The sequence below is a fragment of the Falco cherrug genome, chromosome 1, assembly GCF_023634085.1.
Source record: "Falco cherrug isolate bFalChe1 chromosome 1, bFalChe1.pri, whole genome shotgun sequence".
NCBI classification, from domain to species: domain Eukaryota; kingdom Metazoa; phylum Chordata; class Aves; order Falconiformes; family Falconidae; genus Falco; species Falco cherrug.
Window position 1 is genome coordinate 7,810,557 of NC_073697.1, and position 25,023 is coordinate 7,835,579.

A 25,023-nucleotide genomic window follows, 5' to 3' on the forward strand; every position below is an offset into this window, starting at 1 on the left:
ATTCTAGCCTAAAATTTATAGCCTCAGTATGCATGTGTAGGGACTCTTGCCTCTTGTTTGCTTGAAGAAAATACATGCAGCGCTAGCAGCTCTGGCTCCTAATTATGCTGCTGTCAGACACTGAGCTGCCAAAGGCTGATTACGTCAAAGAGGAATTACAAAATATTTTTTGATTAATCAATGCAACATTAAGCATCATCAGTTAATTTCCCCCCCCCCCCCCCCTTTTTTTTTTTTCAATTCGGCATGTAGACGAGTGGACACAATTTAAAACCACCTGCACTGTCACTTCCCCACTTTCACAGGGCTCATTAACCATAGCAGACATACTATGAAGACACAAAACCATCTATGAACAGGAGGAAAATTTCTAACCTTGTAATCTGAGCCATACTTCCAGGAACATTTGTGTAATGAAACATTCTAAGCTTCGGATCACACATTGCCTACTGGTGCAGTCACCCAGAAACATGGATAGTGCCTAAGTGTTTTTCTAGAGTGATGGGGACATAACCACCATGCGATTTCCATCAGCTTTCTGAAATCAAGATGTGGGTATTGCAAGAAGTTCTTCGCTCTGTGCCCACTGCAGAAGCCTTGTGCTTATTTTAATACTGTACATCCCAATCTCCTCCAGTCACTGCTATTTAGACCCAAAATCCTGGTATATCTTCAGCTTCCCTGGCACCATAGCCCTGGTGCTAAAGGTCACGACAAAGGTTTTATGGTCATAATCCTAAATAGTACCGCTGCTGTTGCTTACCTCGGTGGATGACAGTGGTTCCCAGGTTCTTTGGCAGGAGTAGAATTCAGAGGAAAGTGTTCTCTTAAAATTTCTACCTGGTATCAAAGAAAGAAAGAAACCAAAAATTAAAAAAGGAAAAAGCGGTTAAGACACCTAAACACTAGAGTCACACTGCTTGGTGAGAATCCCAGCCACAGACTCACAGTGATTCTGCATTTACCTTCTTCAAACTGAGCTGTTGTCACTCACTCTCTGCTCAAGCCAAAGGCTTAAAAAAGCTGAAGTTTCTACTCCAGGCAGTGGCCAATATTCCATGGAGTTGGGTGCTAAAATATTCAATGGCTTCCGATTTGTAATCCATTCTGTATCATGCCGATGGTCCTCCTCTTAATGGTCTTTCTGAGAAAAAAAAAAAAACTTCATTGCTGTGTTGCTATAATTATCTCAGACACAATGACTGAGAGAAACTAAATGTGATGCTTTTAATAACTGATTGCAAGACTTTATTAGCTATTGATCTTAAATCACGTAGCAGATCTGGAGGAGATGAGCACATCTTGAAAAAATCTGAACATTAGAGAAAACTGATCTCTGTGAAATTGAGCAGAGGAAATACATGATGGCAATTCATGGATAAGAAATAAAAATGGCCAAGGTATGGGTTGCACCACTTCTTATACATTTGCATCAGTGTTTGTTCAACACACCGTGTGAGAACTTTGCAGGTGGGAAACCAGTAAGGAGCTCTGTAACTCAGTAAAAGCGCTTGTAATTACTGTTCTGTGAAAAAGGGAAGCAAAGACTGGATCAGAGTTTGTGGGACTGACAATTTTTTGTATTGATTTTTAAGGAAATTGAATCAGCCGGGCAATTACATTATTTCAACCAACAGGAAAACACGTGGGGGGAAACCCATTTTCTCACATAATGGGAGCTGGGGATGCAGCTGGGAGGGGATAAAAACCCCACCAAACCAACCTATGGCTGCAGCTCGGCACGGCTTTACTGCATGTATATGAAACTTGTGTTTCCGGGGGTCGTTAGCTGCCGAGAGAGCCGACACCGGGCGACAGCGTAGAGCAGCCCCCTGGGCCGTGGCAAGGGGCCGTGGCAGAGCCCGGGGCGGGGGGGGGGGGGGGGTGCGGCAGGCCGCGTCTCCGCGGGAGCAGCACCCCCCCGCCCGTCCCCCGCGCCCCGCGGCGTGGCGCCGGCGGGCTCTAGGACCGCGCGGGAGGCGCGGCGGGAGGCGGGCGGGTTGAAGGGCTCCCACCTGCCCGCGGGCGCCCGCAGTCCCCGGTGCGGCGGGAGGCGGGCGATGAAGGGCCCGCGGGCGCCCGTGATGTTCGGGGCGGGCAGGTACAGCATCCCGCCGCCCGCCACCAGGAACCTGGAGGATCTGGACTCGGTGCAGAGCGTCCTGCTGCACAGGTCAGTGGTGGGGAAGGGGAGGCGGCCCTGCAGCCCCTCGCTTTCCGCCCGCATCCCCCGGGAGCGGCGGCCGGGCCACTCCGCGCAGCAGGAGGTCGCCGCAGCCCCGCGAGGAGCCGCCGGCCCGGGAGCGCCCCGGGCGGGCCGGGGGGGAGGGGGGCGGCAGCGGGGGCCCGTGGCGAGCTCCCGGCCCTGCGGAGAGGCTCCCCGCGGCAGCCTTTTGTTGTCGAGGCGGGAAGCGAGAAGGGCCGCGTCCCGACCGCCCCTCACCTTCCTCGGGCGCCGGGGGCGCGCCGTGCCCGCCGCCGCGGGGGTAGGGGCGGGCGGGCGGCGGGAGCTGGGCCCGCCCGGTGCCCGGGGAAGGGGCGGCTGCTCGCGGGGCACCGGCTCGCCCTCGGGCTTTCCCTCCTCCCTGAGGAGCGGCGGACCGGCAGGTGAGGGGAGCTCCCCTGAAGCGTTTCTGCAGGGCTGCGGGGCAGCCCGGGGGCTCCCTCTGGGTTTCTGAGGGAAGCGGGTTGACAGAGGGAAACTCTTGCATCAGTTCCATGTGCATTTTGCACCCTTCTTTAAGGGCAGGGGAAAAAATGCAATAAACCTGAACTCGCACACAAATGCGGGCCGGGCACTCCTTAAGCGGGTGTGTGGGATGCATGCTGCCTGAGAAGACGCTGGGGTTTGCCCCTGCCTTCGCCATCCCTAACGTGCAGTACTCCACTGTGTCCCCCCACTAAGAAATCTCAACATTAAGTTCTTGCCCCATAGGCCAAAGCAGGACTTTCAAAGTCAGCCTCAGTGCCATTTTCTGTGGCCAGCTGAGAGCCGCTTAAACTTTACAAAGGAAACACCAGCCCGTTTGGTGGCGGTGTCCAGGAGAAGCCCATCTCCAGTTGTCCTATAAAGTGCCTGCTTCCTAACGCATTTTCTCAGCTACATTGATTTATCTCCTACTGAAGGAAAAAGTACACTTTCTTTCAGTGCCGACTCCAAACAGCTTTTGCTATGGAAACTAACAACTATTAACTCAGCTTCTCTCCAGCTCAAAGCATCAAACTGAATAGTCGCTTAAAATCCATTCCTGTGAACGCTGAGGATGAAAACACTGAGTACAGCAAGGAGGGCACACCAGGATCAGCCCGTTCCTGCATTGCACGCCGAAACCACTTTTTAAGCAATAAATGTGCCCATAAGCTAACAGGGGACCTTCTGGTATCTGAAACCCTGTGCATGCATTTGTCAGTGACTTAACAGAAAATGCTCCATTTCAAAGTTGGGTTAAAAACATGCTGCCCCATGGTATTCCTTACATTCATATACTTTCAGTGTAAGAAGGTACTATTCATACTTGAAATGTTTTCATGTTGACTGACTGCAAATAATGGTTTTCTTTCATGCTTGATATGCCTGCTATGCATAGCAGGTGATCCTAAAAAAGCCTGTAGATTTAAAGCAAAGCAAAAACAGTAGGAAAAAATCTTATTTGTAATTACAGCTGCTTTTCATGCTAGAGGGAACTCCTGGCTCTGTAAGACTGTTTAGCAAAAGAATGAGATGGGTTGAACTAGTCTTCCCGAATTCTTCTTGGCAGTCTTCTGTGGGGTTTATGTTGTTCTTCTAAAATACTTGTGTTCTAATTGTATAGAGGGAAGTTGATACACAAAGCTTAAAAGTCGGAAAGAATGGTCTATTTATTGAGCACTGGGGTGTTTTCTCACAAATTTTCTGTTCCTTTGGTCACAAAGGTGGCCTTCATTTTTCATTTAGTCTGTTCATATGTAAATATTCCAATTAAAATGACAGTCCAGTATCACTATTCAATTCATGCTACTTTGCTGTGGATGGTCTTTATGCAGTAATGTCAGAAAAGCTGTGAAGGGAAGATTTTGTAATTATGATCTGATTGGTGTAGTTCTATGTAAACCTTGTAATCACAAAATCCTATTTATTAAGGAATGCCTGTGAAGTGTGCCTTTTGTCTCTTAAGAAAGTCCAGCAGGATAGGGGAAAGCTGTATTGTCATTAATCTTTAAAAAAAAAAAGAACTCGTTTCTGTCTCATTTTTGCTGATGCTGAACACTGAAGGAATAAAATAACAATAGGAATCAATAGGTGAAAAGTCTGTAATGTCACTCTTTACCAGTCCAGGTTTTCTGTTAGTTTTTCTTCAGATGTTTGAGTAAAGCAGGTGTTATCAGCAAGAAACAGAACTGTTACACAACGATGAAAATATTTCCCTTGTCTTATTCCTAAAATCTTAGTTGTATCTACTTGTAATGTATCACATTATATCTGTTATATATTGTGTTAAGTCTATCCAGTTGTTGATAGAACCTTCCTAGAAATCTTGCCTGATTTGAGAACAAGCAAGAAGGAAAAAATGAAACTATGAGAGGTCACTTAGCCCTTCTTATTTTTTTATGAATAATGAAGAGCTGTAATTTGAAGTATGGAAGGGGAGTGGGAAAGCAAAGGCACGCTTAAAATGCTGTTGATACGCCTAGTGAGTGTAAGACAGATTCAGCAATGGTCCAGGTATATGCAGTGAGATTTGTCTCACAGTGTTACTGTGGCCTGTTTAAACTGCCTGCACTGTACAAAAGAGCCACAAAAGTGGTAGATCCAATCATTAAAAGAATTCTCCCAGTCTGGAGCACTGTTCAGGTAAGTACAGAGACAGCACTATGGTCTGCTTTTCCTCACCCACCACCTGCATTTAGCAGGGGGAGTGACCCTGAAGAAGAAGGGGAGATTGCTAAAAAATCAGGGATCTGATCTAATTCTGGGAGAGTGCATTGACACCTCACAAGCATAACGGGTACTCCTGAGTATCAGGCGGCATTCAGTCGTACCAGAGGGACCGTTAGTTTGCCCCAGTATGCCAGAGGTGTAACACTGTCACAGTTTTCAGCCCTGTGTTGAGAAGAGCTCAACTACATCCGCAATTCAGGCCCAACAAGCCCTCTGAATGTGAATCCGTGAAATCAATCTGGCATATCATCAGTGAATTGTGGGTCCTGGTAAGATTGCTAAGATTGGGCCTGACTATACGAAACCAAACGCGTCAAGTTAGAGTAGTCATAAACACTAATCCTAAATTTCCCTGTGCTCCTCCATCTAGCTGCCAGGAAAGACTCTAACTCCAGCCTCATTACTTCTGCATCGGGTTAAAAAAATCAGCTGTCAGTACGTAATAATGAAAAAATGTTAGTAGTTTAAATTGGACGGTGGTTGGAGTTGGGGTTCACAAGTATCCATGCAACAGTTCCCAAAAATAGTTACACCCTAGTTATTTTTCTCCTTTATTAGAATGGACCAGAGTATCTCTTTGTGTGTCCTATACACTGTCCTCTTTTAACTCCAATCTAGTCCTGAATATAAATGTGGCTCAAGGTAGACTTACTTTTAAAGCATAATAGCTTTTGAAGCAGGTTAATCCAAAAAAGTAACAAGGAACTCTTGTTCTGAAATTAATTTCTGCACATGGATTTAGTTCCTTGCACTAATCAGAACAATCTTAAGGCAAAGAGGAGTGCTTTTTAACTACCCACTTTTTAAATGCTTATTCACCAGTTGTCCAGTAAGGGTAAGCTGTGATATTGATGCCAATGATGCCCTGTGGCAAATTTTTACCATCTGCTTGTTAGTAACAGCAACCTAACATGGAAGGCTTATGGGTTCCTCAGTGAGAAGCATCAGCTCAACTACTGGGAGTAAGTGTAAAGGATCTGCCAGAAGACAAATTATTTCGAGACTTTCCCTAATATTTATGCACAAGAAATGAGAGGCTTTCCTCTCGAGAGGGATTGTGTGGGAAAATCTGTGTCTTCACTAAAATGAAATCCTGCTGTGTGAGATATATTATGTCTTGAGATCTTTAATTGTTCCCACAGCAGCAAAAATTTCACATTCAATTCAGAAAAATACTTAGGTGACTCACAACTACCTAAGTGGACCAAAATCTTCCATCATCCTTTCTTTCATGATAGGGTTATCCCTATAAAACAGCAGTAGTGTAGGACTGCTGCCTCCTTTTTAGAGTGCCTGTATTTCTCACTTATTGAGCAAACAACTGGAAACAATTAACCAACTCTTGAACTCAGTGAAATTTAACATAACTAACACAGGACCATCTGGCATAGACTATCGCTTCTCGACAGAAACACTTCAGTGTGCTGTTCAGCGTATTATAAGTGCTTGCAAATACAAGCAGAATTAGGGAAGGCGGGACACTGTATCTCACCTACCTCTATTAAAATTCTAATTTTAATATTTCTCTTAGATATGCAGGAATATTCTTGCAGTATTCCTCTTAGAAAATCATAAAATCATTAGACTCTTTGGGAAATTGTGTTTATAAAGTATCTTTTTTTTCAAAAGTGCTTTTTTGTTTTCAAAAAGTAAATTGTTTGGGAAGTGGGGTACTTTCAGAATATTTTTTCCACTTATTCTTCTGGAAGCAATATAAAGCATGAAAGTTGGTGCATATCTGGCATTCTGACAATTGGAAACAACCAAAGACCTGATTTATTTTTTTCTCTTTTAAAGAATTGTCTACCATGCATGCATGGGTTTTGTACTTTGTGTGAAGTGGTTATTGCTGGCTCAGATAGGAAAAAAACCTTAAATTATCTACCATATCCTGAGCTAAACTGAATGAAACCATGTTAGAATTTTTTTTTTCTTTAGGTAGGGAATGTTTCTGTCTCCTTTGGATAGCTTTGTAGTCTTAAAATCCACGTAACAGTGATTTATCTGTAAAATCAGGTCTTGTACAGGCACTTCAGAATGGCCACAAAATTTAATATAGGTATCTTTAACTACTTCAGTTGAAGCCTTAATGACATGGATACGAGTCCAGAACATTTCTGTTTGTTAATTCACTTGAAATCACACTTATTAGTGAATGCTTCCTTAAAACAGTTTCAAGCACAGGAATTTCATACCAGAATTCTGTGACTTCTACATAGTGCTCCAGCACTATAAAACCTCACTGCTGAAGCAGTGCAAATATCCCACTGAGCAGAGATTAAATCCAACACATTAAAAATGTTCCAACAATTATTCTTCATCCCTTTCGTTATTCACCATGTGTGTCCTGATGGGTTTACTGACATAGCTACGCAGCAAGTTGTCTGCAGGGTTGCCATGGGTCTTGTTTTTCATGGATGTGAATAATTTAAGTCCTGAAAACCAAGTAGGGTTCCCCCCCTCCTCTTGACTGTGCATGATTTTGCATTCGTAGACTGTATTGACTGATTTAAGGTGCTAAATCATCTAGCTTGTTCGCCTGTCTCACATCCTTGCCTCTCCTTCCTAACCTAACTGCTTTCCTGACTAACCTACAGAGAAGTTACCTTAGTTTCTTATGACAGAGCATAACATAAAGCATAGAAGTATTCCACCGCTAACCATTTGACTTCATGAAAATTACGATTTACCTCATGTTTCTTTCTCCAAGTCAGTTTTTTATTATAAGCAATGCTTTGAGGCTTGCCCTGGGACTATGAGTTTCATTAGTAGTCTCTTTTATGGGACTGTTGCTGGGACCTTGATATCAGTCAACTAAATAGTCTGTTCTCCATTATGTGTTCCATATTGACCCACTGAAAGACTTTCAAGGGACTAGTGAGACTCAGCTGCGCGTTCTGAGGAAGCAAACAGGGAGGCTGGGCACTTTCAAATGTTTGTTTATGATTATTCTTGCCAGCCGGAGGAGCGGCCGGCCAGCTGGCCTCTCTACCAGCACACTCAAACGGCAATTTACCTCCTCCCGAGGCGGGCAACAGTGCGGGGCCGTTATTACCGCTTACCGATGCCCGGGGCTCTCTCCCGGCCGGCGGGACCCTCCGCGGGCCTCCGAGGCGGTGCCGCCGCCGTTCCCGCTCCCGCGGCGGGCGGGACGTGCCCTCGCGCTTCTTCCCGTCTCCATGGCGCCGGCCCGGGGCCGCCAATGGGGAGGGCAGGGCGCGGGTCACGTGCCCGGCCGGCGCGGAGGGGCGCGGGTGTCATGGCGTCCGGGGGGGACGGCGGGAGCGGGCGCGGAGCCGCTGAGGGGATGGAGCCGCCGCGGGAAGAAGACGCTGAGCGTGCGGGCAGCGGCAGCGAGAGCGGCTCGTGTGCTACCTCGCTGTCCGGGAGCTCCGAGTAAGGGCGGGGCGGGGGAGGCCAGGGCAGGGCGAGCGGCGGGGCGCGGGCCCGGGCCCCCTCAGCGTGCCGCCCCGCCCCGCCAAAGCGCAGCCCGCTGAGGAGGCGGCCGGTGGGCCGCGGCCCGGTGGGAGCTTCCGTCCGTGCCTGTTTGAGCCGCAGGGCCGGTTTTAGTGGCTTTGTGCTTTCTGAGGCGGCGTTTGTGTGGCAGAACCCCGCAGGTAACGTGGCGGGCGGCAGCAGGCGCTCAGCTGGCCGGCAGTCCCTGGGCTGGCGCTGGATCCCGGCCGGGCGCTGCGTGAGAGCGGGAAACTGGGGCTTGGCTCGTGTATTATAAATGCCTTAGCACTGGAGACGCCGTCAGCCTGTTTTTAGCGGCCTGTCTTTTGGGAAATGGTAGGTGAGAAGACAACTCTGGAACAGCAGTACATATTTTAAAGTCACATATGCAACCGATGGGGTTTTCTTACTATTTTTTCATCTAATTCGTATAAAATTTACTCTCTTCTCTGTACCCTGCATTAAAACAATTCTGTCTGACAGTTCAAACGCATATTTCAAGGTCTAATCGATGGATTTTATTTGGCATGTTATTTTCGTAAGTAATGCAGCGAAGAAGGAAAAGGTTTAAGTGGGAGAGGTTTCAAACATGTTTAAGTACACTTTGTCTTGCAGTTGTCCCGTGCCTCTGGCTCAGTGAGAAATGAAGCGGTTTGGATGTACACCTGCCTTATTTTGTTCCTGTGTTTATAAGGCAGAACTTAACTTTAACACATCTCACTTGAACCCATGCTTTTTTTTTTTTTTTTTTCCTTCCCTCCTCCTTTTATGAGTTTTGGATTTTTTCTTTTCCAATTCTTGCATCTAAAATGCAAATCTACTGGTGTTCTTTGTGCGTGTTCAGGGGATATAGCCGTGCTCCACAGTTTTCAACACAGAACACGATGTATAATACTGTTGGATAAATTGAAACACATCTTTTCTATCACTGCATCAACAGGACTGCGAAGCTTTAATTTTAGGTCCAAATAGTGTCTTCTATTGGGCCTGTACCAGTCCAGCCTTCTGAGTACAGAAACAAGAGGTTAAGATGTGGCTTGTAATGAAGATGGAGAGAGAAACAGTACAGTTTTGCAAAGTAAAAGGTACAAAGATAGGACTGTTAGCTATCGTAAGATAATGGCATTTGTTCATCTATAGGTGATCTGTGTATGGTTTTATAGTAGGACATATTTGAGTAAAAGAAAGAAAGAAAAACCTTGGGAATGGGTTTCTGAATTAAAAGTTACTGACTTCCAGATTAAACTTCCGTCAGTTGAAACTGTACTACTTAATACTACAGCTAATGTGGACAAACCAAGGTACACCAAGGAGCATTGGTGTAAGGGTAGAAATAGGGCTGATGCAAGTTGTTTCTTCATCAGAGCCCTATGATTTTTTGCATGGCCTATTTTCAGACAGCTGTGAAGTGAATGCTTACATATGCCATTGTGAAAGTAGTGTGTTGGTTTGGTTTTGGTTTTTTTTAATTTTGTCTAATTTAACACTTGCTGCCACTTTCACTAGTTGTGATGGATCAGGACCCTTCTAGGCAGCCATAGCTGTTAAGAGGATGGCAGCTTTGCATGTACCAAACTGATGCCTCAGTCTGAAGCCATACTTTGTTGTTGCATAGGCAAAGGTTGGGAAGACTAAAGATGATTAACTTTGCTTCTGCAAAGTATCATATGGGTGGAATTGAATCATATAGTGCAGTACAATAGTTAACCTTTGGTTCGTTGTTTTCTTTTAATTGCTTTAAAACAAGGCTCATAGATGTTAACTGTTTATTGTTTCTGAGTTTCCTTGGGTGAGAACAGTCCTGTCTTGCTTCAGAATCAGAACTTGGATCCTTCGTTTCTGGTATATGTTTCTTACATACACAGGCAATTTCAATTGGCACGTTTTTTCAGACATTTATCCTAAAGAAGAAATATTTGTGGGGATCAGCGAAACTGCTCTTAGAGGAATGTGGGTCTTCCAGATTTTTAGATCCCTTGACTGAAGCTTCCAGACCTATGTAGAAGCTCAGGTTATTGTGCAAGTGCTTGTTTTGGCACAAAGGAAGAGAGGTGGGAAGGAAAGGTGTTGAGAATATTGTATTTTATTTTTTAGCTTAGTATAAATTAGTTGTGAAACCACAGCATTAAGGAAAAAACCTGTCATCCTAGCTGTAGATTTCTTGTTTCAGCCTGTACTTTTTTAGATGTCTGTATGGATCTGTATTCAGAAAGTCATAGTTCCTTTGCAGTACCTCATTAAGATGCCTTCAAGGAGAGAAATTCATGCCGTTGTGACATTTTTTTCAGTCTTCCATCTTCATCAGCTTATTCACATAGAGTGACTTTGCCATATGTGCTGCTGCTCCTTGAAGAGCCTTTTCTCTGGAGTGCTTCTGTTTGAGTGGACCCAATGTAAACACCATGCTAACATACCCCCCCACACCCCTACCTTTTTTTTTTTCCTTGATCCATATAGTAGTTTCTAATAAAAATAGACAATGAAGCTGGAGAACGTGTGTGTATGAACTGACATCCAACTTGAAACTTCAACTTCTACCCCAAAGAAGAGCGAGCTTTTCCAAAAACAATAATCCCTTTTAAAGAGGAAAAAAAAGAGGGAACAAAGAAGGCTGTTGTACATCACAGGAGTTTCTGCTAACCCAAATGTTATTTCTTTTTAAGTTTCTAATACTTTCTTTATCAATTTTGGGTTTTCCCAATTTTGCTTACATGTACCAGAATGCAAGAGTACTCCTTAAAAAAACAAACCAAGGAAAAACTTTGTCATGTTATTTCTTACTTAACCACCTTTGAGACATGTTCAATCATAGCATTATCTGGTCCTAACAGACTTTAGGTGGCGTTATCATTTTGATACTTTATAAGAAGGTACTAAATATCTTGAGTAAGGTTTTGTAGAAGATGCAAACTCTTGACTTACCCATAGCCATTAGGAGCAGCCAAATTATCACAAGTGGTGTGTCATCTTTTAAAACTATCAGCTTGGGCAAACTAATAAATGCAAAGGAAGTGCAGGATGTTTCTTCCTGTCTGCCACATCCATAAACTTCTCTAAGTCACTGGGGTTCCTGGAAGAGAGCAATGCCGGTGTTCTCTGTATTCTTAGTCCAGCCAGATCCTCTCTTTGAGCCCTTAAAGGTGCTGTGGTGCAGTGTCTGTGTATAATGTTCTCTGTTCAGCTGGACTTTGAAGCTGCATCGCTTACCTGTATATTCAAATCAATGCTCTATTTGAATTCTAGAATACTATTTATAAATGACATTTGCATTCTCTATTCAGTAAAATAGCTAATTCTAGTATAAAATGTATGAATGTATGTTAACTTTAAACAATCAATGATATTAATTAGCACGTAAGTCTCCATTCTGTATTTTTCCTTATTTGATTTTTATCAGTGTGGTCTCAGATTGCAAGAAAGGGAGACCTGTTTGTCATCTAGTCAGGAAGAATGAACTGGTCCCGTCTGTGAAAATCTTCCATACAGAACATCCCATATGTTCCTTACATTGCCTGCTAATGCTGATTTTGTGTGTTTGTCTGTGTGAGATCAAAAACTTTTCATATTGTTTAGGTTAGATACTTTGGTAAGTTAAACCACTTAAGTACGCATCCTTTGACCATTACTGATCCTCATCCTTCTGCAGTTGGACTGTTTGGCCTGTTGCTTCTCTGTTATCGTTTTTCATTTGGTTTTTTTTCTCCTCCAAAAGAGTTTTGTTTCCTTCAGCCTCTCCCTTTAAAACATGTTTATAAACTACTTACTATTTGTCTCTGTGCTCTGGGCTTGTTTCAGTTACTACATCTTTCTTAAATTGCACTATCCAAAACTGGACATGGTTGACACATTGCCATTGCCAAATTAGGACATAAAAAATTTTGCGCTGTGCAGATGGCACTCCTGTTAATACATCCTGTAGCCTTGCCTTTTCTTTGCAGCAGCTTGTTGCTAGTGACTTAAAGTGATCCACTCCAGCTGCTAGAACTTCTTCTGTAGCAGTGCTGTGTCTTTACTTTTTTGTTGGGTATTTTTGAATGTGATCTTGAGTATGCTATTTTGAACTTGTCTTGTGAAAAGTGTTAACCTAGACTTTATCTTGAGGTTGTTTTGGGGGTGGTTTTATATATATGTAGAGAGAGGTGATTTTAAAATGTTAATCTTGTCTTTCCAAAGGGCTTGCAGTACAGACTGTCTTGTAAATGCATAAGAGAAAAAATAATTGGAGAGAACAAATAGGATGGCGTCTTTTCTCTTAAGAGAAAGCCCCATTGTGCCCATGAATGTAATTACTAATTAAAACTCATATGTGAAAGAAATTATTTGGGGTTGGGGTTTTTTGTTTGTTTTCAGAAAAGGGAGTATTGCTTTTTGCAGTGGCTGTTTTCCTGTAAGGCATTTGAATAAACTATTTCAACATCTGGGAGAGATGTCTTTCCTTGCCGTATCCATAATTTGTCTGAGAAGAGCTCTTACCCTCATGGCAAACTTAAAACAGTTGAGCTTTCAGTGTTCAGGAGGTGACATTATTATTTTTTTTCTTTCTCTTTTTCTTTTTTCCTTGTCCTCTCTCTGTCCCCTCCCTATATATCTGAAGTAATCAGATGTCACTTGCATAGCAGTCTTCCTTATCAGGGTTGTCACTGATAATTCTTCTTTCTTTCCCAGTGACCTTGAGCCTGAATGGCTGGATGGTGTGCAGAAAAATGGGGAATTATTTTATTTAGAATTGAGCGAAAGTGAAGAAGAAGTTCTGCTTCGGAACACCTGTCCAGAAATGCCAGCCGTGAATCATGTCAGGTTTCGTGAAAATGAAGCTGAAGTTATTCAAGAAGGATCACGAAAAGAAAGAAAGTATGAACTGAAGAACCTGACCAAAATATTAAAAAAGAAGAGTCTTTTACCAAAGTGTTCTGGTAAGAAAGGCAGTGGAAGTTGTAATGTGCACTCCACTGGGCCTACTTCCATACTGAAACACCAGTCTGCTCAGAAAATTTGTGTCACTGTTCAGCAAAAATACAAAGATGTATATGTTTATGTAAATCCCAGAAAACTGTACAGTGCTGGAGAAGATGAGCAGCACAAGCTGCTGGAGGCCTTAGTAGGGATTGTCCATCAGTCTTCATGGAGCAGCAGAAGAGCAGAAAAACAAGGCAGGAAGGAAAAAGTCATCAGAGGAACTGGTGAAGAGAAGCTTGTAGTACATAGCTTGGTGCCAGGTAGTTCAGCAATGAAAACAGGTCAAATCCTGATTGGTAAGTAGTTGAACAAATAGTTAACTTCTGCACTTCTCCTTTGAAATGAAGATATATTTTTTTTGGTTTGGAGTTTTTTGGGGTTTTGGCTTTTGGTTCTTTGGGGGTTTTTTTGAGGCAGCTGACTTGAACATTCCAAGGCATACGCAATTACTTACAACTGTTTTGTCAGTTCTTGAGGGATTATTTTAAATAAACATTATTGCATCTGATATTTTGTTATCTCTTCAATTTTACTTTATTAGTGGTTTTAAGAATGTGTAACATAAACTAGAAGGTGTTAATATAGTAAGGAGATGACTATCCTTCAAGGGTACAGGGAGTGAGCAGCTTGAACTTCAAACAACATATACACTGCCACCACCACCTTTAATTTAGTGCATAATTTTCTCAGTAGATAAGTGGGACTGGAGAAAAACTACAGTCTGCCAAACTTTGTATTTTGCTTTAATTCTTTTCCACACCATCCCCTTTAGATAAAAAGCTTTACTGTATATCCTTTAAATGGATTTTGTACCATAAAAATGAGGGAAAAAAATACGGAGTGAGATACATTCATATGTTACAAATGTTCTGCACAGTTTTGTTTGGATATTCTTCTGTTTAGCAAGTATAACAGCTGCTTCTTCAGGGATCATGATCAGAAGGCCTCTGAATACATAGTGGGGCTGTAGTCTGAGGAGGCAGTGAGCCAGTATAGCAGCTCTCCTTTATGTTGGTTTGGCTGTTGTCAGATACTTCCATGAGCTGATGCAACTAAATAACCTGGCAGGAAACTAACCCAGAAGAAATGTTGTCTGTCTAGTTTTTGCTGGTATAGGAAGTTAAGCTGGGGTCACAGAAGGCCTGACAAGCACCCGAGCGTGAATAATGGAGAGGGATGAACCTTTAAAGGTAGCTGGTAGTGAAGGAGCAGAAATACTTCCACTTCCAGCATCAAGAGGCCATTAAAAGGACTTGGCACTCACAAGACCCCAACCTCACAGACAGTAAATGTGAGAGAGCTAGACTACATCTGTAAAGGGTGGAAGGTTGGTTGTTTAATTACCCTTGAAGTTGGTCCCTCATAGAGAGAGAGCAAAGATGTGACGTTGGTTAGAAGATCATGAAAGTCTTGATACTATAGTAGCACGAATCCCACAAAGTCAGCATGACTGCTTTTAAAATTCCAGTGTTGTGTGTGTAAAACGGCAAATCGTGCTTTGACTAGCTGATTCTTCTAGCACGTGTTTTTGGTAGGGATGCTAAAGAATACTCCAGAGGGAAAATTGGATAACTTTCAGATTTTGCCAGAAAGAACTGATTAGTCAAGAAGTGGGGGATGCATGAGGAGGAGGAGGAGGGAGGGAGTTTCAGCTTGATCTGCTTAATGGTAGTTAATCTAATTAACGTAAGAGTGGGTACTTATAATGTGCAAGTTACTTTTGGGACACAAATTTGTATGTAACTGCATGTTTGAAAGAGCAGGTGTGAAGTCAGAACATGTAGGCAAACAGCAGATCCAGGAGATAAAGCTAATCTTCTAAATGGAGATGGTACTTCATCTGCAGGATTTAATGCTTCCTGGAGCTAGTGAGGACAAAAACTGTGGGGGTTTTTGTTTTGTTTTAAATAGAAGAAAATTTAAATTAATCTAAAGAGTCTAGCAGTTTAATATGTCCTAGCCTGTCATCAACCAATATTGCCTTGTTTTTGCGCATTGGAAGCAAATACTTTCAAGCATACTGTAGTTATTCAGCTCTTAACTGGGAAAATGAGCTGTATTCTGTGCCAACAGTATAAAATATATAATTTTCATATAAAAATACTCTCAAATTATATATCTATAGTGAACACTGTGTACTCTGGAATTTTTATGTGGTGTCTAGAAATAGGAATGCTTTGCATAAATTAGATGCTCAGGTTTCAGTGCTGTCTGCATAAAGAATATGCATTAAAAAAATTTTGTTCCGGTCAAAAAACCATCTGGTTTACTGCATCTTCATGGCACATCAGAGGATGGGATAACTATGGTAAACACCCAAAGCCTGATTTAGAAGCAACTTGTAGTTCAATGGATAGCCTCCTCAGATCCTCCCAGGATCTGAAGTTGGACGGAAAGTTCAAGAAAAATACAGTAGAACTTTGCTTTTTTGGTTGGTTTTTTTTTGTTATTGTTGTTAAAAGGCAGTTTTAGGAATCCTGTTAGGAATTGCAGAAACAGTCAAGAATGTTTCTGTGGTCAGTCTAAAACTGAACAATTTCCACAAAAGATAGCAGCTTCTTGAACAAATGACAAATACCCGATCAGTATAGCATGGTGCCTGCTAGCTGGTTTGGTTATAACTTTGTTCATATTCATTGACCTGCATATGCATAGATATTAACCTGTTTATGTTTTGCTTTTTAATATTCTAATAGCCTTCAATGGTGCAGGCCATTTTTTTGTAGTAGTCTTTTGTGAAGCAGATACTAAGTATATTTACCTTTAAAAAGAAACATTTCATAAATGATACACTGTGGTCTTTGTGGTGACTGGTTTGCAACACGTGTTGCAGGCAAATAGTCTTGACTCAGGGAATTGTTACTGAATGTAGCTCTGTCCATTAATACAAAACTTCAGATCACTGTTTCAGGTGCTGAGAAGGTGAAAACAAAACAAGACCCCAAACGATAAAGAAAATACCTTTTCCCGTGCCTTCTCCAGACTCAGATTCAAGCAAAAATCTCTCCCCTTTCCTAGTCTCAGGTACCCTTGCTTTCACTGCATGATAACAATGTCCCCCAACTCCGTTGGTGAAGTAATGGATGGTGCAAGAAGGTGGGACTGCGTGTGTGAAGTTTTCCTTCTACAGCTCCTTGCTTCTTTCTTGTTTTCCTGTGCTGCAGCATGACTCCTCCACAGCCCTTTAGGGATGGGTCCCCTCTGTGGGCTACAACCCTTCCCCTGGTGACTGCTGCTTTCTTCAGTACGTCTGGGCAGAGATACCATGGCTTCCCCAGCTAGGCAAAGTTTTGATACGCAATGAATTGCTTGTACCAGCTTCAGAACTGGCTATGAGCAGCACAAGGCAGCTCATGACCTCCTGCCACATGGGTCACTCCTGTAGCACCCTGCTACTAAAATCCTGCCAGTTACACTTGGGAGAGCGTTTAACTTTCCCACCTTATTTAAAACTTGGACTCTCTAGATTATTTTTTCCAAGTCTTGGGTTTGTAATATGTAAACTAATAACCAAGTTACTGATTACTTCATATTTTCATTGGCTAATTAGTTAATTTGTCAGTGATAGGTATGGTAGCAGTTTAAATGGCTAGCAAGGGGGACTACGCTTTTTTTCATTTTTCTTCACTCAAACAGTTACAAAGTGGTTATTGCTTTAACATTTTTTAGTAGAAATAACTGCTTTCCCCCCTCTAAATAATCACTTTACTCAGGTGGCTTTCTTAACTTATTCTGAAATGTGTATCCCTAATAGCTTTGAACACTTAAAACATCTGTTTATTATTTGTGCACTACACTTTAATTATTTTTTTTGAGATTGCATATGGAAGTCATAAGTCTTGTTGCTCTGCTTTATTAACCAAGCAGAATGCAGGCACTGACCATATGAAAGTAAATACAACGGTTTTGCAAGCTAAAAAACCCCTGCTGCTTTGTAGCAATCATTTCCTTTATCTTTATTTTTAATATTTAACAATTCAGCATCTATCTTAAGTTTTCAAAACAAAAAAGCCCTCATTGATTTTTATATTCTTACTGTCACTTTCATTTTCGTTAATATGAAATACAGCTGCTTTTACCTCATGTTTTTTTAAGTGCCTTTTGTATTTTTCACAAAACTTTTTTTCTTACTTGAGTTCATTATTAACAATATGCAAAGCCTGGCCTGCTATGTAAACCTTTCTAGTCTTATCTTAGAGCTTATCTTCAAAGATAAAAAGCTCCACTAAGTACTCACTTTTACATCCAGGCAAATAATGGTTGTGATAGGAAATGCCATTATCATTTGATATCCCCCGCCAGCCTCCGTTTCAAATTGAAACCCGTCTGATTCACAGCAGAGGATACTTCTAAATGCCAATGATCATCATTTTTACTGTAGTACAAATGGAAGAGTAATTCCAACAACACTGAAAATACAAGAAAGCTCTTTTCACTAGCAGAGCATACTATTGTTATCCTCTTTGAAATTATTTTCTGTTCTCATTTCTTTCATCACTGAACAGTGTGCATGAATTCTCTCACCCTATCAGTGGGTACAATTGTAAAAAAAGTGTTAAAACTACTCATGGACCAGGGAGTGATCTTGGATGATAGTAAAGATGGGCTATAATCAGTTTCGAACAAGTATTCATAAGATGCAGGCTGCTGTTGCAAGCTTCAGTTGAAAGGTCCAGATCGCAGCCCATTCACTAATATGATTTTCTATGAGTTTCTAATCCAGTAATTCCGTTAATGTTATGTGGGAGGGTTATTTGTTTTCCCCAAATAAATAAATGTACAGGTAGCAATCTTTGCTCATTTTAATAGTAAAAACACAGATATTGCTGTTGGAGTTCTGAAGTTCTGGTAAACAAGGCCATCATTGCTGGAAAGCCAAGTGTATCTGTTACATTTCTATAGCATAGACAGTGGTTTAAAATGGTAATCCATTTACAAAAATTAAGCAACTTGCAGTCATCTTCCAACAGTTAAAATAAATGCTGGTTTTGTCATTTGCAGACCATGGAACTAAGAGTCCTGTCAGAAAAATGTCCCTGAAAGGACCAAAATACTGTGAGTGTGTGAGATTTTCATGAGGAGTTACCATATATGGTGTACTTGTTGAAAAGGCTCTCCAAAGCAGAGATGCTGGGCACGCAAGATAGAAACACAGAGCTTGCGTAAGCTTTGCTGTGTTTTCACTGTGGAGTTTGGGATGTCGTTTATGTTCTTTTAATCTCCTCTTGAAGCATAACAGCATTGGTTTGGGTAAAAGCAGCCTGCTAGCATATAAAGCAAGTAATAGATCTGGCTTTCTTCAGTAGAATGTGTTCCATACTTTGCCTTTTTTGGAAAGGAGTATGTGAACATTTATAAGTACTTGCACCAAGTCATTACCAAGAACAGAGGAAACTAAATACCAGGATTTCATGAAAAAAGTGTCCTCAGTCCTCTCCCATGGTTCTGATTTTAATTCAGCCAAAAATATTCACTTCTCATCACAGTATGGAAGTGGTATTCACTTACCAGTCAGTGTCCCCCAGCTTAATACAAAGATCATCTACTTTTAGAAACAGTGCTTGCAGGTTTATCTTTAGGGAATGGGTATTTAACAAAAGTAGTAGTCCTGTGCTTCATTGCAAAATGATAGGCAGCTCTGAAATAAACATTTTTGGGATGCCAGCAGTCCCAAAGACTTTTCTAAACTTTGTCTCTAAAAAAGCAGGAAAAATTTCATCAGCTATGTGCAAACTAGGTATTTGATATCAATATACACTGTTCTTAGCTACTACTGACTGGATGCAAGAAGTCTTTTCTAATGAGAAGATGGGAAGATACAACAAAGAAAATAGGAAAGAATTCCTGCTTCTCTCCTCTCCCTGTTCCATCACTAGTAAAATTCAGTTCTGCTTGGCATTGTGTGGAGGACATACATGGACATCTTACAGTTTCTGTGTGAACTGAGAATCTTCTTATAATAAATTATAGAAATCAGAAGCTTGATTATTCATTGTTACGGGATTTTTAAAAAAGCTTACTTTATTCCTTAAAGAGAAGGACATGGATTTTTTTCTAAATTAAATTCATTGACTCAAGGTCTGATATCCTGGAGCTGCCTGAAGAAAATTTATTTCCTCTATTGCGGTTGCTCATTTTGTCTCTAAAAATGGAACCAAGTGAGACTGTTCTAATATTCTTCATCTTGTAGCATACATGCTGGTGACTTTCATGGCAGACAATAGTGATCTTATTGCTGGTAGAAACGCCAGCAGGGCAAGTGCTATTCTATATAGTATTATGCAGTAAAATTTTTGTATACAACTGTATTGTTGAAAAATCTAAAAATAAAGCAAAATTTTACATTATTTTATATCAAGTTTAAAAACAACATTTCATGCAAGTGTCTGCTTCTTGTCTATGTAAGTATATGCAAAGGGGAAAAAGTTCACTTTGATCTTAGATACTTAACAAAAGTCAGTTGGAGGGGGGTTTTCACCCACTTCATAGAGCACAAGAATGATTGGAAAATGTATTTGCAGTATCATCTGTACAGCTTTTTTTCTCTATTATGAAATGTCTCTACATCTGAAATTCAGCAATGTTTCAGTCTGGGAAAATTTGACTGAACTCTGCGAACCATCAGGTTAGATCAACTTAAGCAAATACAATTGGAAACACCATTTACCCTTTTATTTCATTTAACATAAATTGATTAAGCATTAAATAAGTGAAATTAAAGTTTATACATTTGTGCTATTTTTTTGACAGACTTAATGTCTGAAGATATGTCAGTCTCACTTTGTGTAAGTTTTTTACTTTCCTAAAGAGGAGAAAACAATTATCCAAGAAAGTGTAGATGCGAGGCTCTAACAAAGGAACATTTGCATATATAAACTCTTTTGCTGGCATCGGTTGCCACACGGGATAGGTCTTGTTGGTCACGTTCTGCTTTAAGATATTAGGTGTTTGTAATTTTACATACTTCCTATCATGCCAGTGATGTCTTTCATTCTGTTACTTCAGTCTCTATTTTTTGTATGCTCTTGTGTTTGGCAAAATAAAAGAAGGAAAAAATGTGAACACCCTACTACCACCTCCCACCCCCAGTTCTGGGAAATTCATACTGATAAATCTAGATTTTTTTCTCAGTTCTACATCAAGTTAGGACAAGAGGAAATGGTATCAAGTTGTGCCAGGGGAGGTTTAGATTGGATATATAGGAAAAATTTCTTCATGGAAAGGGTTGTCAAGCATTGGAACAGGCTGCCCACAGAGGTGGTGAATCACCATTGCTGGAGTGTTTAAAAAATGTGTAGCTGTGGTCCTTAGGGACATGGTTTAGCGGTGGACTTGGTAGACCTGGGTTAATGGTTGGACTTGTTGGTCTTAAAGGTCTTTTTCAACCTGAACAATTCTATAACTCTGAGGTGCAGTTCTTTAATAACAGCATTTTCTGGCAAAATGAAGGCAGCCTGACAGGACGGCTTTGGCTGTGTCTTCTGGAAAGCTGTTCCATTTATGGTATATGATTACATTTTTACAAATAGAGTGGGATAAATGTTTACTGCTGCAATGAAAGTTTTACATATGTACATTAGGTGTCAAATAAATAAAACACTTTGGGTATATGAGATGTAAATACTGTTGGATCTTCTCCTTTCAGAGTGTCTTTGTATATTCCACCCTGGGAGACATGGTTCAAAAGTATTCCCTTAAGTGCTAAGGTGCGTACAGCTTCACCAGATGTGTGTAGCTCATTTGAATGGCTTTGTGGATTAGCTGGCTCGACTGTTGTCTTCACAACAGAATTCGTAAGGTCTCTAGTAAAACATAACACAAACAGTTTTTGTTTAAGCAGTGCTGCAGGTGAGTACAAGAACAATTTCTGCTTTCTTTTGTATTTGTGAATGATAATCTTCGATACGGCATTCTTCAATAAAGAACGTAGTATTTCTGTTTATAATTTCTTGTTATATTAGAGCAGCCTGAATGCTCTGCTTTTGATTACTAATTTTCATGTCTTGGGGCTTTGGCGTGGACTTGCTGAGTTGTTTTTAAATGCTGTTTAACTTTCAACTTCCGTGTCTTTGAATTATTGTTATGTTGAAGATTCTGTAGGCTATTCACTGGGCTGTGCATTAAAAAACACAGAGATTAGGGAGAGAGCTACTATCACATGGTACAGAAAAACCAGTTAATTCCAACGAATGATAGTATTTTTGAGTGTTTAATAGAACTTAACCTTTTCTTGGTTTTGCTGTAAACAAAGAGTAGGAGCGAATGTTTTCTAGTGTATTAAAAAGGAATATTGCTTGCATTTTGGGGGGGATTCTGTATTTCCTTACTGATGGTTAGTTAAGAATAATGTTCTTTCTCTTATTGGCCCTTAATTGTGTTTTGCACTGATTTTGAGCAATTGACCCAGTACCTGGGAAGAATTCCAGTTGTATTTGATGGTGTTTAACAAGGTAGAAGACAGAAATAATTATAAACTCAGAATTTTTCTAAACTTTCATATTCTAGATTCTCAGGAAATGGAGAGACCTTAGAGGCAACAGGTTCTGCTTTTCCTTAGTATGCACATCGTTAGCACTGTGTTTGAGCTAAGAAAGTCTTCTCCCTAGAAAACCTGAAATACATACTGAACCTTAGAGTTGTTCAGTGCTTTATTGCTGCAGTTGAGCACGTTTTTGTTGCCAAGTCAAGGCCTAAAATATAGTTATACTAACATGCACATTTACTACAAATCCATACCCTTTTTCTAATCTCTTTAACCTGCATGAAGGAGTGATGAGCACTGCTGCTACTGCCTTGCTGAAGTTGAATGCTGCTGTAACTGCCTCTGGCTTTGTACATGTCCTGGCGCAGGAGAAAAGGACAAGTACCTCCATTACAGCTTCTAGCCTGTGCATTCAAGAATTCATATAATTCCCTGAACTCCAGCAGCCCTAGTTGTGAGGGAAGTGCTGGTTTATTTCACCTTTTTCAATATGGCTCACCTAAATGTGATGAGATATAAATGTATATAAAAATAATAAACTGTGAACAGAGGAAATAATGAGCTGTCCAGCTGTCTTTAGATTTATATCCAAATTAAATTAAAAAAAATACACACATCCTTCACTGTGCCAGTCTCAGAATTCTTCCCCTCCCACCTCTCCTCACACGTGGAGATACCTCATACTGCTCCTATTCTATTCCCTCTCCTGCCCTCTAACAGCTTTTTGGACAAGTTTGTGTTTGCTGTGTCTGATTCTGAACTGCTCTTGTTCAGCCAGCTGGAGTTGGCTGGGCTGGAGCACAAACAGGACGGGTGATGAGCTCAGGGTGCGGCTTTACCAGGGGCAGGAGAGGAAGGGAAAAGGGAGAGGTCTTCTCTATTCAGCACATTAAGGGAACTTGTAGCACATAACATGACTTGTGCCTTCTTTTCCAGCTTTGGCTGAAATTTAGTATTGGGATCAAAGCTGTTCATAGTACAACTGGAGAAGCCTCATTTCCTTAGAAAACAAAGCTCAAGAGTACCTGTTTTGAAAGAAAATTGAGTACCTCAGTGAATATTTATCTTTTTCAGTTGTTTATTAAGTGTCTCACACTACATGTTACACTATATTAAACACTGATACTCATAAGCTTGAAGAGGATGTGGAGGCACTTTTTAAGGGAGTCTTTGTGCAGTTCAAGCAGTTAGGCTTGGTTTTCAGTTTGCTCTTCCAGAGCAGCTCTTGCTGTTTTCAGTTTACACCTGTAAAAGGCATAAGAATGATCTTGGAATGAAGTCACTTTCAGTGTTGAGTAAGAAGCTCATTTCTTTATTTCCCTTTCTACAGACAGAAGGTACAAGCTGGAAACTAATTGAGTTTTTCACCTAATAGGACAGAAAGCAGACAACTGACAGTGACACCAAAGAAAATCAAGTATAAAATAAGGCCTATTTTGTTTCTCTGAAGTTGAATATTTGATTCTGGAAAGGACCTAATGCACCATATCAAGTCCTATATCGTGGTGCCACGGGCAGTCACTTTGTGTAGTTTTTTTCATAAATTTATGTTGCCTCATCTTAGTTTTTTTGCCCTAGGTAGCCTTATTGGAAAGCTTTTTAGAAACTTGCTGCTTAGAGACTAAAGAACCTCCTGATTTCTACTCTAGCTGCTTTCACACCTAGCCTTTACTCACCTCATCTTTAACCAACATAAATGGGTTCTCCATTTTCCATGGTGACTGCAGTATTATTTCTATATATCTGATCTCATTTGATTTCATTTTTCTTAAGCACAGGTGACTAGAATTGTAAGTCGTACCCTGGATGGGATCCTGTCAGGTCCTGTTAATACTTACCTACATTCAAAAGAAATGTCTTCCGTAACGCATGCAGGTGCTGTGTTTGCCTTTTTCATGTTTTGTGTTACTTGGCTACCTTCTTGAGAATGAATATGCTATTTAATTCCATTATATTTCTGTTATTCCAGTAATATTTATTGATTTCTTCCTCTGTGATACAGTGTTTCTTTTGTACTGAAAAGTGCTTCCAACATCGGATGTTGACATCAGAGAAACCATCAAGGACTAACCTTTTAGCAGGCGTTTTTCTGACTTAGGTTCAGCCTAAAATCTCACCTTAAATGTTGGACTGATGTTCTAAATTGGCAATTAAGTTATCACATCTTTTGGTTGATTTAGGCTCCCACTACCATACATGAAATATATTTAATATATATCCTCTTCTTACTGCTGCTCCCTTTTTTCTTTTTTGAAACTAGATGAAAGGCCGAAAAACCTTGTATTTTTACTTTTCAATTTCTGTTCCTTTTGACAGGTCTCAGTAGTTTTATCTTTTGATGTTATTTTAGCTTCATGTTTTCTGACTTCTTAGGTGGGGTTTTTCACTGGTCTTTTTCATACTTCTTACATACTCCATGCTTAAACATGCATCTTTTTGAGGGGAATGTGGCAGAGGTTATCAGCTAATAATTACTGGGATACATCTCTAGAATATTTTCCAAATAGACATCCCAATTTGGTCTTTGTACTTTAATGTGGATTTTAAGTTTGTAAGCTCTAATTCAGTTCTGTTTGCTTTCATAACTAGCACCTTTTAATTTCTTCAAACCTTTTCCATTTGCAGTTGAAAACTTTTCCTTCAGGATCCTGTTGGGTTTTTTTATCCTGATTTCTAATAATGGGAAAAGAATCAGATTTAGAAAACGCAAGATGTCATTAAGCAGGAAGAGCTGGCAGATAAAAGCATGAAGAGGGCAGAATAAGAAGCCATAGGAGTGGAGGCATGAAAAAGAAGAAAAAGGACTAATTTGTGATGTAGCTTGAGAGACAAAGGTAGCGTAGGGATGAAATGAGGACGAGTGAATGGTTTTCTGCCAGTTTAGTGAACTAAGCTGTTACTGATATGCATGATAACTGCCAGAACTGCTTCAAAGAGAGGGGGCTCAGGGGTGGTGAGATTCCCGCATCATTAGGCTCAGTTAACAATTGAAACCTTTGGTGTAAGCAATGTCCTGGCACTTGTGAGCTGCTATAGGAAGAGTGACTTTTGGAGTGCTTTTGGAAACAGAAGTGCTTATATCAACAGAGGTAGCAGTGGAGGACTGGCAAGTGAACAGAGGTGGGTTTGGAGGAAAAAAAAGTAATTCTTGGACAAAACTTGATAGGTGAAGTTGTTGGGTTTTCTGATCAAGTAACAAGAGTGATACAAG

At 41.0% G+C, this 25,023-nt stretch overlaps 1 protein-coding gene across 4 annotated transcripts in view; it reads left to right on the plus strand.

Annotated features, from left to right (window-relative positions):
• Nucleotides 1-1,999: 1,999 nt before the first annotated feature.
• INTU (inturned planar cell polarity protein) overlaps nt 2,000-25,023 on the plus strand; it is a 55,644-nt gene continuing 32,620 nt past the window's right edge. For 2 of the 4 annotated variants that reach the window (XM_055728317.1, XM_055728305.1), the window contains exons 1-2: nt 8,166-8,314; nt 13,040-13,626. In XM_055728317.1, coding sequence (XP_055584292.1) covers nt 8,178-8,314; nt 13,040-13,626 — 724 coding nt within the window. In that variant the 5' untranslated portion in view covers nt 8,166-8,177. The other 2 variants (XM_055728311.1, XM_055728321.1) reach the window with 2 other exon arrangements.